The 14,094-nt window shown below is 35.7% G+C and overlaps 1 protein-coding gene across 4 annotated transcripts in view; it reads left to right on the top strand.

The window, feature by feature from the left end:
* LOC136027551 (acyl-coenzyme A thioesterase 9, mitochondrial-like) overlaps nt 1-14,094 on the top strand; it is a 57,150-nt gene that overhangs the window by 11,835 nt on the left and 31,221 nt on the right. For 3 of the 4 annotated variants that reach the window (XM_065704915.1, XM_065704914.1, XM_065704913.1), the window contains exons 2-3: nt 3,149-3,193; nt 13,222-13,331. In XM_065704915.1, coding sequence (XP_065560987.1) covers nt 3,162-3,193; nt 13,222-13,331 — 142 coding nt within the window. In that variant the 5' untranslated portion in view covers nt 3,149-3,161. The remainder of the gene's footprint in view (nt 1-3,148; nt 3,194-13,221; nt 13,332-14,094) is intronic. The other variant, XM_065704916.1, reaches the window with a different exon arrangement.

The following is a 14,094-nucleotide window of genomic DNA, read 5'->3' as shown; positions in this document are numbered from 1 at the left end:
GGACGCCTCAATCCCCCAAAGTCCCTGGGGGAGGGGCTCCAAGTTACAAACTTTGACCATTGCTTCCATATAGTAATGGTTATTATGAAGTGTACAGACGTTTTCAGAGGGACTTGTTCGCGTTGGGGTGGGAGTGGGTTGGGGGATGGGGTTACGTGTAGTAATCTTTCCATGGAGGAATTTATCATGAGGGAAGAAAATTTCCATGAAGGGAGTGCAGTATTTTCTAGCATTATTTAAAAAGAAACAATGAGAAAGTAAATAAAAAAAAATTCCACCTGGAAGTAATGAGTAGCATTTAAACTTAAAACGAACATAAAATATTAGATATAAAAGAAGGTTTTCTCCTCCACAATACCTTGCTCTTTACGCTAAAGTATTTTTAGTAATTTCAACTATTTATTCTATGGCCTTTGTGATTCAGGGGTCATTGTTAAAGATTTAGGATAAAATTCAGCTTTAGTGTAAAGAGCGAGGTATTGGGGGGCAAACCCCCTCATATACATAATAAAAATAAACAAATATAGAAGTTCATTACATAAGTTAATTTGTAAGGTATGTATGTTTATTACAAACAAAAACGTTTGTACAGAAAATAAAAAAAAATCTAGTTGCATTTTTAAGTAACCAAAAATTGGAGGGCAACTAGGCCTCCTCCTCCACCCTTTTTTTTATCAAAATCATCCGATCAAAACTATGAGAAAGCCATTTAGAAAAAAAATAATATACAAATTTTTTTTTAATTATTCATGTGCAGTGAGCCAAAATCATAACATGCATTAATTCAAAAACGTTCAGAAATTAAATAAAAAAACAAGTTTTTTTAACTGCAAGTAAGGAGCGACATTAAAGCTTAAAACAAACAGAAATTATTCTGTATATTAGAGGGGTCTTCCCCTCCGCAACGCCTCGTTCTTTACGCTAAATTTTTTTATTATTTTAAAAAGTAGAGTTGTGAAAAAGAGTCATACTTTAGCGTAAAGAGCGAGGTATTGCAGAGGGGACAACCCCTCTTATATACAGAATAATTTCTGTTCGTTTTAAGTTTTAATGTCGCTCCTTACTTTCAGTTAGTTTTTTTTAATTTAATTTCATTAAGATCCAATCATCCGTTCGTAAGTTAAAAATACCTCATTTTTTTCTAATTTTTCCAAATTAGCCCCCCCCCCAACTCTCCCAAAGAGAGTAGATCCAGTCCGGTTATGTCAATCCTGTATCTAGTTCTTGTGCTTATTCTTCCCACCAAGTTTCATCCTGATCTCTTCACTCTAAGTGTTTTCCAAGATTTCAGGTTCCGCCCCTCCTCCCAACTCTCCCCAATGACACTGGATCTGGTCGGGATTTAAAGTAAAAGGTCTGAGTTATGAGGTCCTTCTAAATATCAAATATCATTCAGATCCAATCACTCATTTGTAAGTTAAAAGTACCTTATTTTTTGATTCTCCCCAAAAGAGAGTGGATCTGTTCTGTTTATATCAATAATGTATTTAGGACTTGTGCTTATTTTTCCCACCAAGTTTCAGCATCCCAATCTCTCCACTCTAAGCGTTTTCCAAGATTTCAGGTTACCCCCTCCAACTCCCCCCCAATGTCATCAGATCTGGTCGTGGTTCAAAATAAAAGCTCTGAGACACAATATCCTTCCAAACATCAAATTTCATTAGGATCCAATCACCCATTCGTAAGATAAAAATACCTCATTTTTTTCTAATTTTTCCAAATTAACCATACCCACACCCCCCCCCCAGTTGGTCAAATTAGGAAAACGACTATTTCTAATTTAATCTGGCCTGGTCCCTGATACGCCTACGAAAGTTCATTGTCCAAGCTTATCTCCAAGTGCTCAAACTAGCAAAACCGGACAGACAGACCAACAGAAATTGCAATCACAATATGTCACCTGGTAAATACCAAATGCCATAAAAACAAGGAAATATAAAAAAAACAACAATAAAATGGGGCAAAAAGACAAAAGCAGATGTTTCAGTAAGGACCTCTGCTCAGCTGTTCTCAGTGCTAAAAAGACCTTTTGATGTGAACTCTAATGTAGTGACTAAAATCCATACCGAATGCTATTCTTAAACCTTGGAAAACATCTGTCATAGCTTCTTGAACTTTTTGAAGCACTCATGTTTAAGAGGTATAATTAACAAATCTCATTTCTACAGCTTCTAGATCTTAGAATCTTAGTTTCAAAATACATCTTCTAGTTCTTTCAAAATCTTTTTCTTTCAACCATGATAAAGCTCCATGAACAATGATTGTTCCATACTTTATATCATCATTGCATCCACCATCCTTGCTAAAAATGCTAGCCTGTTTAAGTTGGGAATAGGCAGGTGAAGGTACAGTTGTCCCTTAGTTCTCATAGCCTCCCTGTAGATTTGTAGAAAACAACAACATATGTTTAGTTTTGAAAAATACCTTCCCCTCACATTTTCTTGAATTGCTATCCACGGTAGGTGAAGGGATCCATCTTGGTAATTTTATTGCTTATTAATGTCATTTCTTTGTCTACACTAATTCTGTATTTTAGGGACTAGTTGTCTTAAAATTAACCTTATTATGAATACACCTATAACCCCCCTTCTCTCTTCTGCACGCAAAGATTTTTGCCTGAAAATATAGAATAAAAATAGATTTGTTTCATGCAAGAACTGGTACAGTGTCCTGTACCAGGTAAGGGGTAAGTCCTGTACTTACCCCTTGGGGGTAAGTCCTGGTACAGTGTCCTGTACCTTATGAGGTAAGGGGAATATCATGAAGCTCCTTTCTGAAAGAAATATAACCTCAAAAATCGTCTGATCTGATTGTATGTGTAAAATACCTTAAAAATGCCTAACTAGTAATAATTTTGGTATGACTGACAAGCTCCTCAACATTTGATGTAGTTGAAACTAATGGATGAAAATCCAACTTTGTTAATAAGCAAATGTTTACTGGTGAAAGAAAACTAAGTCTATGTTTGTGTCAATTTTTAAATTGTTTGTCCTAGGCCTATGCTAATAGCAAAGGTTAAAGAAAAAAATGTTGCTCTTTCTATCTTTGATGCTAAAAGTTAAAGTATCTTAGCAATAAGAACTAGGGCTAGATTGCATCATTCGAGTCTTGCCCTGTAGGATAATAACTGTTGAAATCTTCTTTTAAGGTCATTTTTCTCAATGGTTCATCTAAGGATCAATTTACTGTCCAAGTGAGTAGCATTGTGCTGAATTTTATGCTTAAATTCTCCTACTAATTTCTTATAACCCATTATAGCACCTCTGTTTTTGCACAGCCTGAAATTGAGCTGGGGGAGGAGAGCAAGGTCGAGGCCAAGGCCCCTCCCTAAATATCATATTTAAAATTATATTTTAAGTAATTTCCTATATTTTTTTTGTAATTTGCATGTTTCCCGTGTTTTTTTTTGAAATTTTATCTGTCATAAATCAGCTCTTTTGTATATTAATTCAATAAGGTTTTTCTACGAAACAAGTTTTTTTGTAAAAAGTAAAGAGCTCCATTAGACCGATAATGAGTAGAAATAAATTCAAACAATCTTCCAAGAGTAAACCTACCACAAATCACCATCAACAAATGAATGAAACCCAAAACAAACAGATATTACATTGATAACCAAGTCAAACCCAAAATGAGTAAAAACCAACATGAGTAGGGTTGACAACCCCTTTGCCTTCTCAAGACCAGAACATAGTTTGCTCTTTGCTGATAAAAAAACAACTAGAAAAAATCTATAAGTTGATGATTTATCATTTATTAAAGCCAAAAAGTGAAAACATTTAAATATATTTTGTCTTCAATAAAGTGCAAATTATTTTCTGGTCTTGAGAAGGCTTGGGGATTGTCAGTACTACCCATGTTTTCTGCTCATTTTGAGTTTGACATGGCTATTTGTTGTAATTTCTGTCTATTTAGGGTTTCATTTATTTATTGGTGGTAATTTGCGGTAATTTTCAGCTTGGAAAATCTATTTGAATTTATTTCTGCTTGTTTTTGGCTTACTAGAGCTTTTTATTTTTCTTTGGAAAATTTGTTTCGTGGAAAATATTTTAAAATTACTTTCGGTCCATTTTGTATTGAAAATAAGGTTTTATATCTTTTCGATTTTTTTTCTATAAGAATCCATAATTTTGATCTATAGATTTTTTGACAATTTTTAGTCTGAACACAAAGTATTGTTCAATTTAATTTTATACCTCCTCAAGTTGACCATAAAAATTAAAAATTAATACCATTCCCCAAACATTCTATCTATGATCTTTGACAACAAGGATACACTTACACTCTTTTGATTTATTTAAATTTCAAGAGCAGAAGTAGTAATAGTAGTAGCCCCAAAAGTTTCCACTTAACACTCCCAGTTTTTCTAGAGATATTGCTGAGGTTTCTTATTGGCAACCATATACACAGTGCCATATGATTTAGTTTTAATGCAACATCTAGTTTTAAAGGATAATGGGTAAGTTGCATAATTCTGGGGATTGTGGGGAGCATACCCAATATCCCAAGAGACATTCTACTATGCTAACAAAATGGCTGTCTCAACATTTTGACTGGATGCGTTTGGAAAATGAATAGACTAGGGAGAAAGACTGCATGTCCTTCTGTCTCTTTTTACTCTTAAAAGGGACATTGGAATTTTTAGTTGATTACCTTAAATTGCATCTTCTAGTGTCAAAGGTTGAAGAACCGTAGATGTCGCCAGGTAACATAGAATCAATATTCATGTAACAGTTCATAATCATATCTATTTGCATATATACAGGGCAATTTGGTTTAATTGTTGGGTATTACTGGATGTATTCCTCACCTGATGCATTTAAGGGCTATTATATCCTGCTGGATGATACTGGTTCATCCCACTGCGTCTTCCATGACTTCCTGGTCCAATCTTGGTCAACACGAATCTTGAAGCTTGGAATCTTGAAGCTTTTTGATGCAGTTTTTTGGGTTCCCTCGTGTTTTGGTGCATTCACTGTGATTGAAAATGGGCTTAATAGAATAACTGGTCATCATCTTAAATGCTTGGATAACATCTCCTCTATTCTATGGTACATTAAGGTAAGAAGGTCAAGCTTTTTTAGTTGGTGCTTGTATGAGATTTGCTTTTCGGAAAAAGGGAGTTTTGTTGCCCTGTGCTGCACCTTCTCAAGTACCCCCATGTCATACTTAAAGTGCGGGTTGGCAACCGACATGCCAAAATCAAGATGGGGACGAACAAGGGCTGTGTATTGCTTCTTGATTACTCTTGGTTTGCGACTTGTCACTGAAGGCTTGACCAAACCAAGGACCTTGTTTGCCTTAGCTGCTTGGTTTCAGCATGACTATGAAATTTAAGTTTATTGTCAATGATTACCCCAAGATCATGCTCTTCTGCAGTACTCTGAATGGGTATATCAGCACTGCAGAGTGAACCATGTAATAACTATGGTAGGGGTTGTTTGGACCAAGATGAAGGACTTTGCATGTGTTGAGCTTCAGCATCCAGGTTGTTGCCAACAGACAAAGGTTGTTGAGATCTTCTTGTACAGAAGAGCAATTTTCTGTTGAGGCTGCTGGACCAAAGAGTTTGGAATTATCTGCATTTAGTTCAAAGCCATTCTTAACCACCTCAGGAGCATCATTTACATAGAGGTTAAACAGAATTGGACCTAGCTTGGTTCCTTAGGGGATACCACTCTTAATGTGAACTGGTGTGGGGTAGATGTGGTCACCTCTTTCATCATATACAGTGACAATGTGAGTTCTGTCAGATAGGAAGCTGTGGATTCACTGGGCAACATCATTTTCTATCTGATATACTGACAGCTTGATCATAAGGTAGCAGTAAGACATTTTATAAAAGGCCTTAGCTTGATCCAGTAGGAACACATCAACTGGAACATCCTGCTCCAGCATATCAGTTATAGATTCATAAGCTAGTATTATATTTGTTTCAATAGACATGCCTTTCCCAAAGCCATGCTGACCACCAAAAAGAAGGCCATTTTTGGTTATATGTGCTATGATTGCGTCATTAACCAGCCCTTTGATAAGTTTGGCCACAACCGAGGTCAGGCTAACGGGTTGATAGTTCTCATGCTGGGTTCTAGATCCTTTCTTGAATAACGATTAATTATGGCTGTCCGCCAATCTGCAGGTAGGCTACTAGTCTGAAAAGACAGCTTGAAGAGCAAACAAAGCGGCTCAGCTACTATATCTGCAAGTTCTTTAAGGAGCCAGGGATGTATATCGTCTGAGCCTTTAGCTTTGTTGGGGTCTAGTTTACTCAGTCTTTTCTTAATCTCGTCCATTGTGATGTAAATTTTCGGCATTGAGGGGTCCACTAAGAAGTTGGATGCAAATGTGTTGTTAAGTAAATTTGCTATTGGCTCTGGATCTTCCAGCTTTTTTCCTTCAGGGTTGAGCAGGAATGGAATAGTTTGTCTACTCTTATCTTTAGTAGATATGTATCTCCAGAACCTTTTTGGGTTGTCTTGGATATTTGACGCTAAGTTACCTTCATAATCAGCTATGAAGTGCCTAGTTTGATATATTTTGAAAAAGGCCTTCTTTTTATGCTTTATAGCCCTTTTAATAGGTCAGTTCAGGTGTGGCAGTGTTTTTGCTGCCTTCATGAATGAACTTGAAGTACATGTCCTCTCAGCTTGGAGCAAGCTGTTCTTAAGATTTTGTCAGGCTAGCTCTATGTCTCCTTTGACAATCACTTGGTCCCATTCTACTTCAATTATCTCCTTAACTTTTCTGTTGTTGGTGTAAATTCATTTAGTACAGTTGTTTGTTTGTTGACTAAGCAGCAAGTCATGGCAGATGTAGACGTGGTCGCTGGCACCAATGGGAGGGAGGTACTCGGTGTTCACTAACAATTCTGGGTTGTTAGTGATTGTCAAATCTAGTAGGGATGGCGTCTGGTTATTTTTATACCAGATCGGTTGGTCTATTATTTGATTTAAGCTATTGCTACCCAAATACTCAGCAAATGGGTTACTGACAATTGATCTTTATTGATAACCCAAGCCCTCAACCCATTTGACATCTGGTAGATTCAAATCTCCAAGAAGAATTAAGTCCTGATTATTATGATTGGATGCTTCTTCAGTCAACTGAATTAGAGCTTGGTTAGACGCAAGGGCATCAGGGCAACTGGGGCTTCTATATATGAAAACCTATCAGCAATGGTTTATACCCTCATTAATAATCCAGACAAAAACACTTTCAATCCATAGGGAATAATTGTGATTAAAAGATAAATCTCTAACATTTATTCCCTCCTTTGTGTAGATGGCGGTGCCTCTCTCGGGGTTAATAGACAGATTTGAGAACAGGTGATATCCAGTTATCCTGATCTGGTTTTCTGCCAGTGGGCTACTGGGGTTCTTAAGGGTCAACTCACAGGTGCATAGTATATCAAAATCTTCAGTGGTGGCCTCCAGTTTCAGTTCTGGAAGCTTGTTTGTCACTGTATCAATGTTCATGTAAAAAAGTTCCAACACTTTCTTTCTGCTGACTGGGTAGTTATTATTCATAACTTTTGGTAAGCTTATGCAACTTTTGTTCGTCGAGTTAGAGCTCGAGCACGAATGGAAAGCATCACTATTATCAGCATCAACACTAAAACTACTAGAAAACGAACTATTTATAGTTGGGCTTGTTTCAGTGGGCAGTGGAGCCAGTGCTCCATTGTAGCCCCTTTTTTTGACGTCTGATTCTGTTTTTGCTTTTCTCTTTCTGCCTTTGTTTGATCAAAGTGAAACTGTACATTCCCCTTCAGTTCTCTTGATCTAGCCACAATCTCCTTTTTAACCTTGTAACTGTCTGTGAGGAAAAGAGCAGGCCTAGGGCGGTCACCTGGTTTTGGAGAATAGTTTCCAAGTTGCTGTGGCTCCAGAACATTGACAGGTAGCAGATTATATGATTGGGAAAGACGGTCCTTAACAAACATTTGAATACCAGCCGCTTCTTCACAAGATTCTGGTATTCCATATGCCACAGAATTCTTGTGTTGTTTTAAAGTTACTTTTCTGTTAATGGGTTGTATGGCAGTTGAATGCAAATGGCAGTTTGACAATAAATAACAATAGTCCAGTTTTGATACGAATAAAATCACTGTGATATTTTATTGTAGCCCCTGGCATTGTGTATCCCTAGGCCAGGGCTTATTGGTAAATTCAGAGCTACAGTCATATAGTTTTTTTTTAAATTGAAACTCTCCCTTAACATTCCCTAAAAGTTTCACCTTAATACCCTTAGTGTCATAAGTTACAGTAACTGTAGTGGTAGTATTATTAGAATACACATAGTGCCTTCTGGCTACCTCAAAATCCGCCACAACTTGCCCTTAAAGGTGTAACTTAATAATATAAGCTATTCTTGAAATATTGCTTTGTCACCTTTTTGAAAATACACATGCCTATAGTTTGTTTAAATTTAGCTCAACATCTGCCTAAATATTCCTTAAAAGCTTCACCCTAATCCTCTTAGCTTGCATAGTAGCAATAGCTGTAGCAACAATAGTAACAGTATGCACATAGCTCCTTTGGTTTGATCACTGGTCCAGTTTTTGTTAAGAAAAAAACATCACTGTGATAATTTGCTGTCCCCTGGCACTGTGCGCCCCTAGGCCAAGGCTCATTGGTAAATCCAGGCCTGCACTCATATAGTTTTTTTTTTAATTGAAACTCTCCCTTAACATTCCCTAAAAATTTAACCTTAATACCCTTAGTGTCATAAGTTACAATAACTGTAGTGGTAGTATTAATAGTATACACATAGTGCCTTCTGGCTAATTCAAGATTTGCCACAGCTTGCCCTTAAAGTTGTAACTTAATAATATAAGCTATTCTTGAGATAGGGCTTTGTCACCTTTTTGAAAATCTACATACTTAAGTTTGTCTTAATTTACTTCAACATCTGCTTAAATATTCCTTAAAAGCTTCACCTTAATGCTCTTAGCTTGCATAGTAGCAATAGTAACAGTATGTACATAGCACCTTTGGTCTCTTCAACATCCCCTTCAACACATGCTGAAATTTTCAGCTTAATACCATCAACCACTCCTAAAGCATTTCTGGTATGTCCTCTTGACAGCCTCTGTGGGTATAGAGTGTTTCAATTTAGTTTAATACAGTTTCAATGCATAACAAAATTTTTCGCCTTAATGCCCTTAGTTTTAACAGCAACAATAGTAGTATTGGCAGTAGAATTAATAATAGCAGCCTTAGCTGCAGTGGTAATAGTAGTAGCAGTAGAAGTAGTATTAATAGTAGCAGTAGTATTTGTGTGAGTAGAAGCAGTAGCAGTAGGATGCAAATATTTCCTTTTGGTTAGTTCCACATCCTCACAACAAACACTGTTAGTTTCAACTTCACACACCAAACTGATTCTAAGATATTGCTATTACATCCTTTTGACAACCTGCATACAGATGGAGTATTGGGATTCAGTTCCCCTTCCCCCTCAACATTCCTTGAAAATTTCACCTTCCTACCATTATCTATAGAAGTAATAGTAGTCACAGTGGTAGTATTGGTATTACTAGTAGTATTAATAGTAATAGCTCTAGCCATAGTAGCAGCAGCAGTATTAACGCATTGCCTTTTGGTCTGTTGAACATTGCTTTCATCAAGTCCTGAAAGTTTTTGCTTAATAGACTTAGTCATTGCTATGACATTGATGGTATGTCCCTTTGATAATCTGTATGTTCACATATCTTGAAATTTTCATCTCAACGCTCATAGCCTTACAAGTAGTCGTGATGGAAGTAGTAGTGGTAGTAGTAGTAGTAAATGTAGCAGTGATTGTAGTATTAGTATAGCATGTGCACATTGCCTTTTGGTCAGATGATTTTCCCCTTTAAGCATTCTCTTAAAGCTCCTACTTAATACCCAAATCAATTCTTTAGATACACTCTTTTGACAATGTACAAGCACATAGCATCATCTGATTTATTCTAGATTTCCCTCGATATTTTAAATTGAATAGTGTGGTAGTAGTAGTGGTAACAGTAGTGGTGGTGGTAGTTGTAGTAGTAGCAGTATCATGCAAATATTGTCTTTTTCGTCATCTCCTTTATCATTTCTTGGAAGTTCCAAATTAATATATTCAGCCATTCCTGAGTCATGCTCTTTTAATAGTCCGTGTGTATATAATATGCTTTGATATAGTTCAACACCATACTCAACATTCTCTGAAAGGCTCACCTGAATGCCCTCTGTGTTTTTGGAAACGAACAAATTGCCCTGAGGGCCGTTTGGGGGGTTGACATCTTCAAAGGCATAAATACTGGATCTTTCAACAGGTAGCCAACATTAACCCCCTGAAATGCCCCCCCCCCTGAGGAAAATACTCCCCGAAAAAATCCCTCCCTCTGTAGAAATACCCCCCCATTTGGAAAATACCCTCTCCCTACATGGAAAATAACCCCGGTATATACCCTCCCCGTGGAAAATGAGGCTTTCCAAATTTCAGAATTTTATTTGAGTTTAGTCTTTAGATTTTCCACAGAGGGAAGGAATGTTGGTAATTGTGTATTTTACACCACTCACTCAAGTTGACACTGTTTAAAACTCGAAAGCAAACGATTTTTTTCATTAGTTTCTTTCAGGTTAGTCTGAGACAAGACAAAGACAAGTGACAGAATAGATGGGCAATGTATAATTTGGGTTATGTGTTTGCACATAAGGGGGAGGGAATTTGGACAGCCTCAAGTCTGAAACAATTCTTAGTTCAGAATATGCAGAGTAATTGTATCTAACACATTTTGCATGCAGACCCGTTTACTTTAACCCCCCCCTAATATGCAAATATATAGCCCAAATTTTTTCTAAAGTAACGAAAAGTTTTACGCATCGCAAACTTCAGCGAGTGGCATATAACACACAAGTAATTTTTCTTCCACTAGTACTATCTAATACGCAAGTAATTACTTGTGTAATGCCACTTGCTCAAGTTTGCGATGTGTAAAACTCGAGAGCAAACCGGTTTCTTCGTTACTTTAGAAACAAATTTGGACTATATATTTGCATATTTGGGGGGGGGGGGTGGGTGTTTAGTGTTTAGCGGGTCTGCATGCAAAATGTTTTAGGTACAATTATTCAGCATATTATGAAGTAAGAATTGTTTTCTGACTTTAAACTGGCCAAAAACTTTACTGTGACAAAGTATTTCTTGCCCTTCATTCACTTTTGAGTCTTAAGTTCACTAGAACTTCCAACTTTTAATCAAATAAGCTCCATCCATTATATGCCCAGGGTATAACTTAAAACCCTGGGCTCTGAGGAGTCGTGTCCACCCTGAAGACATTGTTATATTTTATTTGGACTATAGTGAACAAAATGGCTATCTCACAATTTCGGTTGGATGCATTTGGGGAAAAGAGGATGTCAGGGAGGGAAGGGGGGGGCTAGTTTCCTTTCATCACTTTTGACCCTCTACAGGGGTCTAGAACTACATTTCAAATCGAATGAGCCTCGTCTGAAGTTCACACGACCAATTTTCCCTGGGTGTATAACTAGCAACCCCTCGCCCCCGGATTCTGGGGGGTTTTGTCAACCCCAAAGATCTTGTTATGTAATCTTTGAACTATTTTTTGGACAAATTGCTATCTCAAAATTAATCTCAGATGTATTTCAGGAAAATAAGACGCGTGGGGGGAATTATGCCCTCCAATCACTTTGACTCTTAAAAAGGGCACTAGAACTCCTGATTACTCATCCAATGAGCTTCTTCCGAAGTTTCTGCGACCAGCCTTTCTGTGAAAACCTTAAACGCCCCCAAGGTATAACTTACAACCCTTGCCCTGAGGGCTGTGGGTAGGCTGTCATCCTCAAAGACATAATTTCTGGACTTATATTTATATATATATATTTATATATATATATATATATATATATATATATATATATATATATATATATATATATATGTATATATATATATAATATATATATATATATATATATATATATATATATATATATATATATATATATATATATATATATATATATATATATAATATATATATATATATATATATATATATATATATATATATATATATATATATATATATATATATATATATATATATATATATATATATATATATATATATATATATATGTGTGAATTTAAGCTCACAGAGGAATCATGATTAAATATTTACCAGGCGAGTAAAGCGTAATCGAATTTAGGTTTGAAAAGGCAGAAATTAAATCCTTGCAATGATTATTTGACCTAGTAGTTAGAGCTCAGAAACACAAAAGGCTGCATTTTTTGGCCACTGTTTAGATTGTAGGGGCATTTTTTAGGCTAGTCTGAAAGAGAAATCCCCTCCCCCTCCCTGCTTGCTTGCAAATACTTTCATATGCATGGAAGCTTGCTAAGATATCCTGTATATATTGTTGTGATTTGAAAATTCTTTAGTTATATATTATGAAGCAGGAATAGAAGGTTTTTCAGGGACTATGCTTTAAAGCTCAAGTTTAAATAAACATGGAACGGGTGATCTAAAAAGATTTTTTTTTTCAATTTTCAGTACTAAGACTACCATTCATTTGGATATTTCTAATGTAAAATAACTTGGAGTAACGTGGTCCTTATATTTGGAAGATGATTTAACTAAATTAAACTCATTGTCACAATCTGGAATACATTTTTCTTATAAATCTAGGTTTGTTTTCTGTTTTTGAGATTTTAATGTATTTCTTTTCAAAAGTTCAAGATGTGAAAATATTTTAAGGATGAAAACGTTGTGTAAAAATAATCAAAAAAGAAAATCAAGGTCATTGTTCACTTTTGCATAAGTAAATCAGCAAAAACTCAAAATGCACAAGGAAAAAAAAAGAAATGCAAATTTTATTCAAACACTAACTAGCTTACTCTATTTAACAGTAAAATACATAAGATAAAAAAAGAAAAGAAAAATTTCCCCTGTTAACGGTACTTGTTTTCTGCTGTTTGCAATAGATGATAGGACAAAATTTCTGTTCCATTTAGTTTGATCAATGGTGTTTTGGCCATATAGTGACAATAATATAAAAAAAACTAACAGTAAAGCTGTTCTGTCCGTTGCAGGAATGTTTGGCATATAAACAGCAACCCTTTGAAAGTAGAAACCCTTGGTCAGGAACGAGGAATAATATTTCATATCTGGATTGTACCATGCATTGCCCTGTTTAGTGGTCAGAAATTAAATATTAAAAATTTTCTTTCTTTCAGGGGACTTTTATGTCAGTTGGCTAATCAGATGACCCAACGCCATTGGTTCCAAGCTAGAACTTTACTTATTCCTGCCGAAAATAATGGGGAAACACAGACAATTAATGATGGTAAGATAATTGGACATTCCAAATTTTTTGTATTCCTTGTTCTATGATATACGGGCAGATCTGCAATGGAGTAAAGTCCTTTTTTTAGATTTTACAGGAATTACTACCCAAACAGAGCTGAAGTTCTTTGTCTGTTTTGTACATGTATAGTATACCTTAAGTAATTGTTGCTAATGAACTATAGTTAAGATTTTATGCAAAAGCCTATGGGCTAAAGTGATACACAAAAGACCAACAAAATACAACTTAAAATAATACAAAAAAAAACACAACACAAAAAAACGCACAGAAAAACAACAAATTGACACAACAAGGTGAATATTTTGAACAAACAACGAAAACCATATTGATGCCTACACATTTTAAAAATCTGTCCCCTATCACATAATTTCCTTTGTTTAGCCCATATACAAACAAACTTACACAACTGTTTAGTGGCGCATTCCTTTCAGACACCCCTTTAACTAAGAAACACTCACTCTCACTCTTCCAAAACATGAATTCCCCAAATTGAACAGCTCTACACCCTTGTATACAACATGAAAGAGTTCTCAAACACACATCAGGCAAAAGTAGGGACAGGTTGCCATTTCAGTGAGCAAAAATATTCTCTATTAATCAGTATGTGGTGTGCTCAATTAAGAAAAAATATCTGAACTAGATTTAGATTCATTTGGTCGCTACCAAAGAACTTAATATTGCTTACTTTGGCGACGAGTTTTAAGTTTATTTATGTTTGACAAGTGTATATTTTTGAAAAAAA

Source organism: Artemia franciscana, chromosome 5, assembly GCF_032884065.1.
Source record: "Artemia franciscana chromosome 5, ASM3288406v1, whole genome shotgun sequence".
Lineage (NCBI taxonomy): Eukaryota > Metazoa > Arthropoda > Branchiopoda > Anostraca > Artemiidae > Artemia > Artemia franciscana.
Note: the sequence above shows the minus strand (reverse complement) of the source record. Positions and strands in the feature narration are given on the sequence as shown.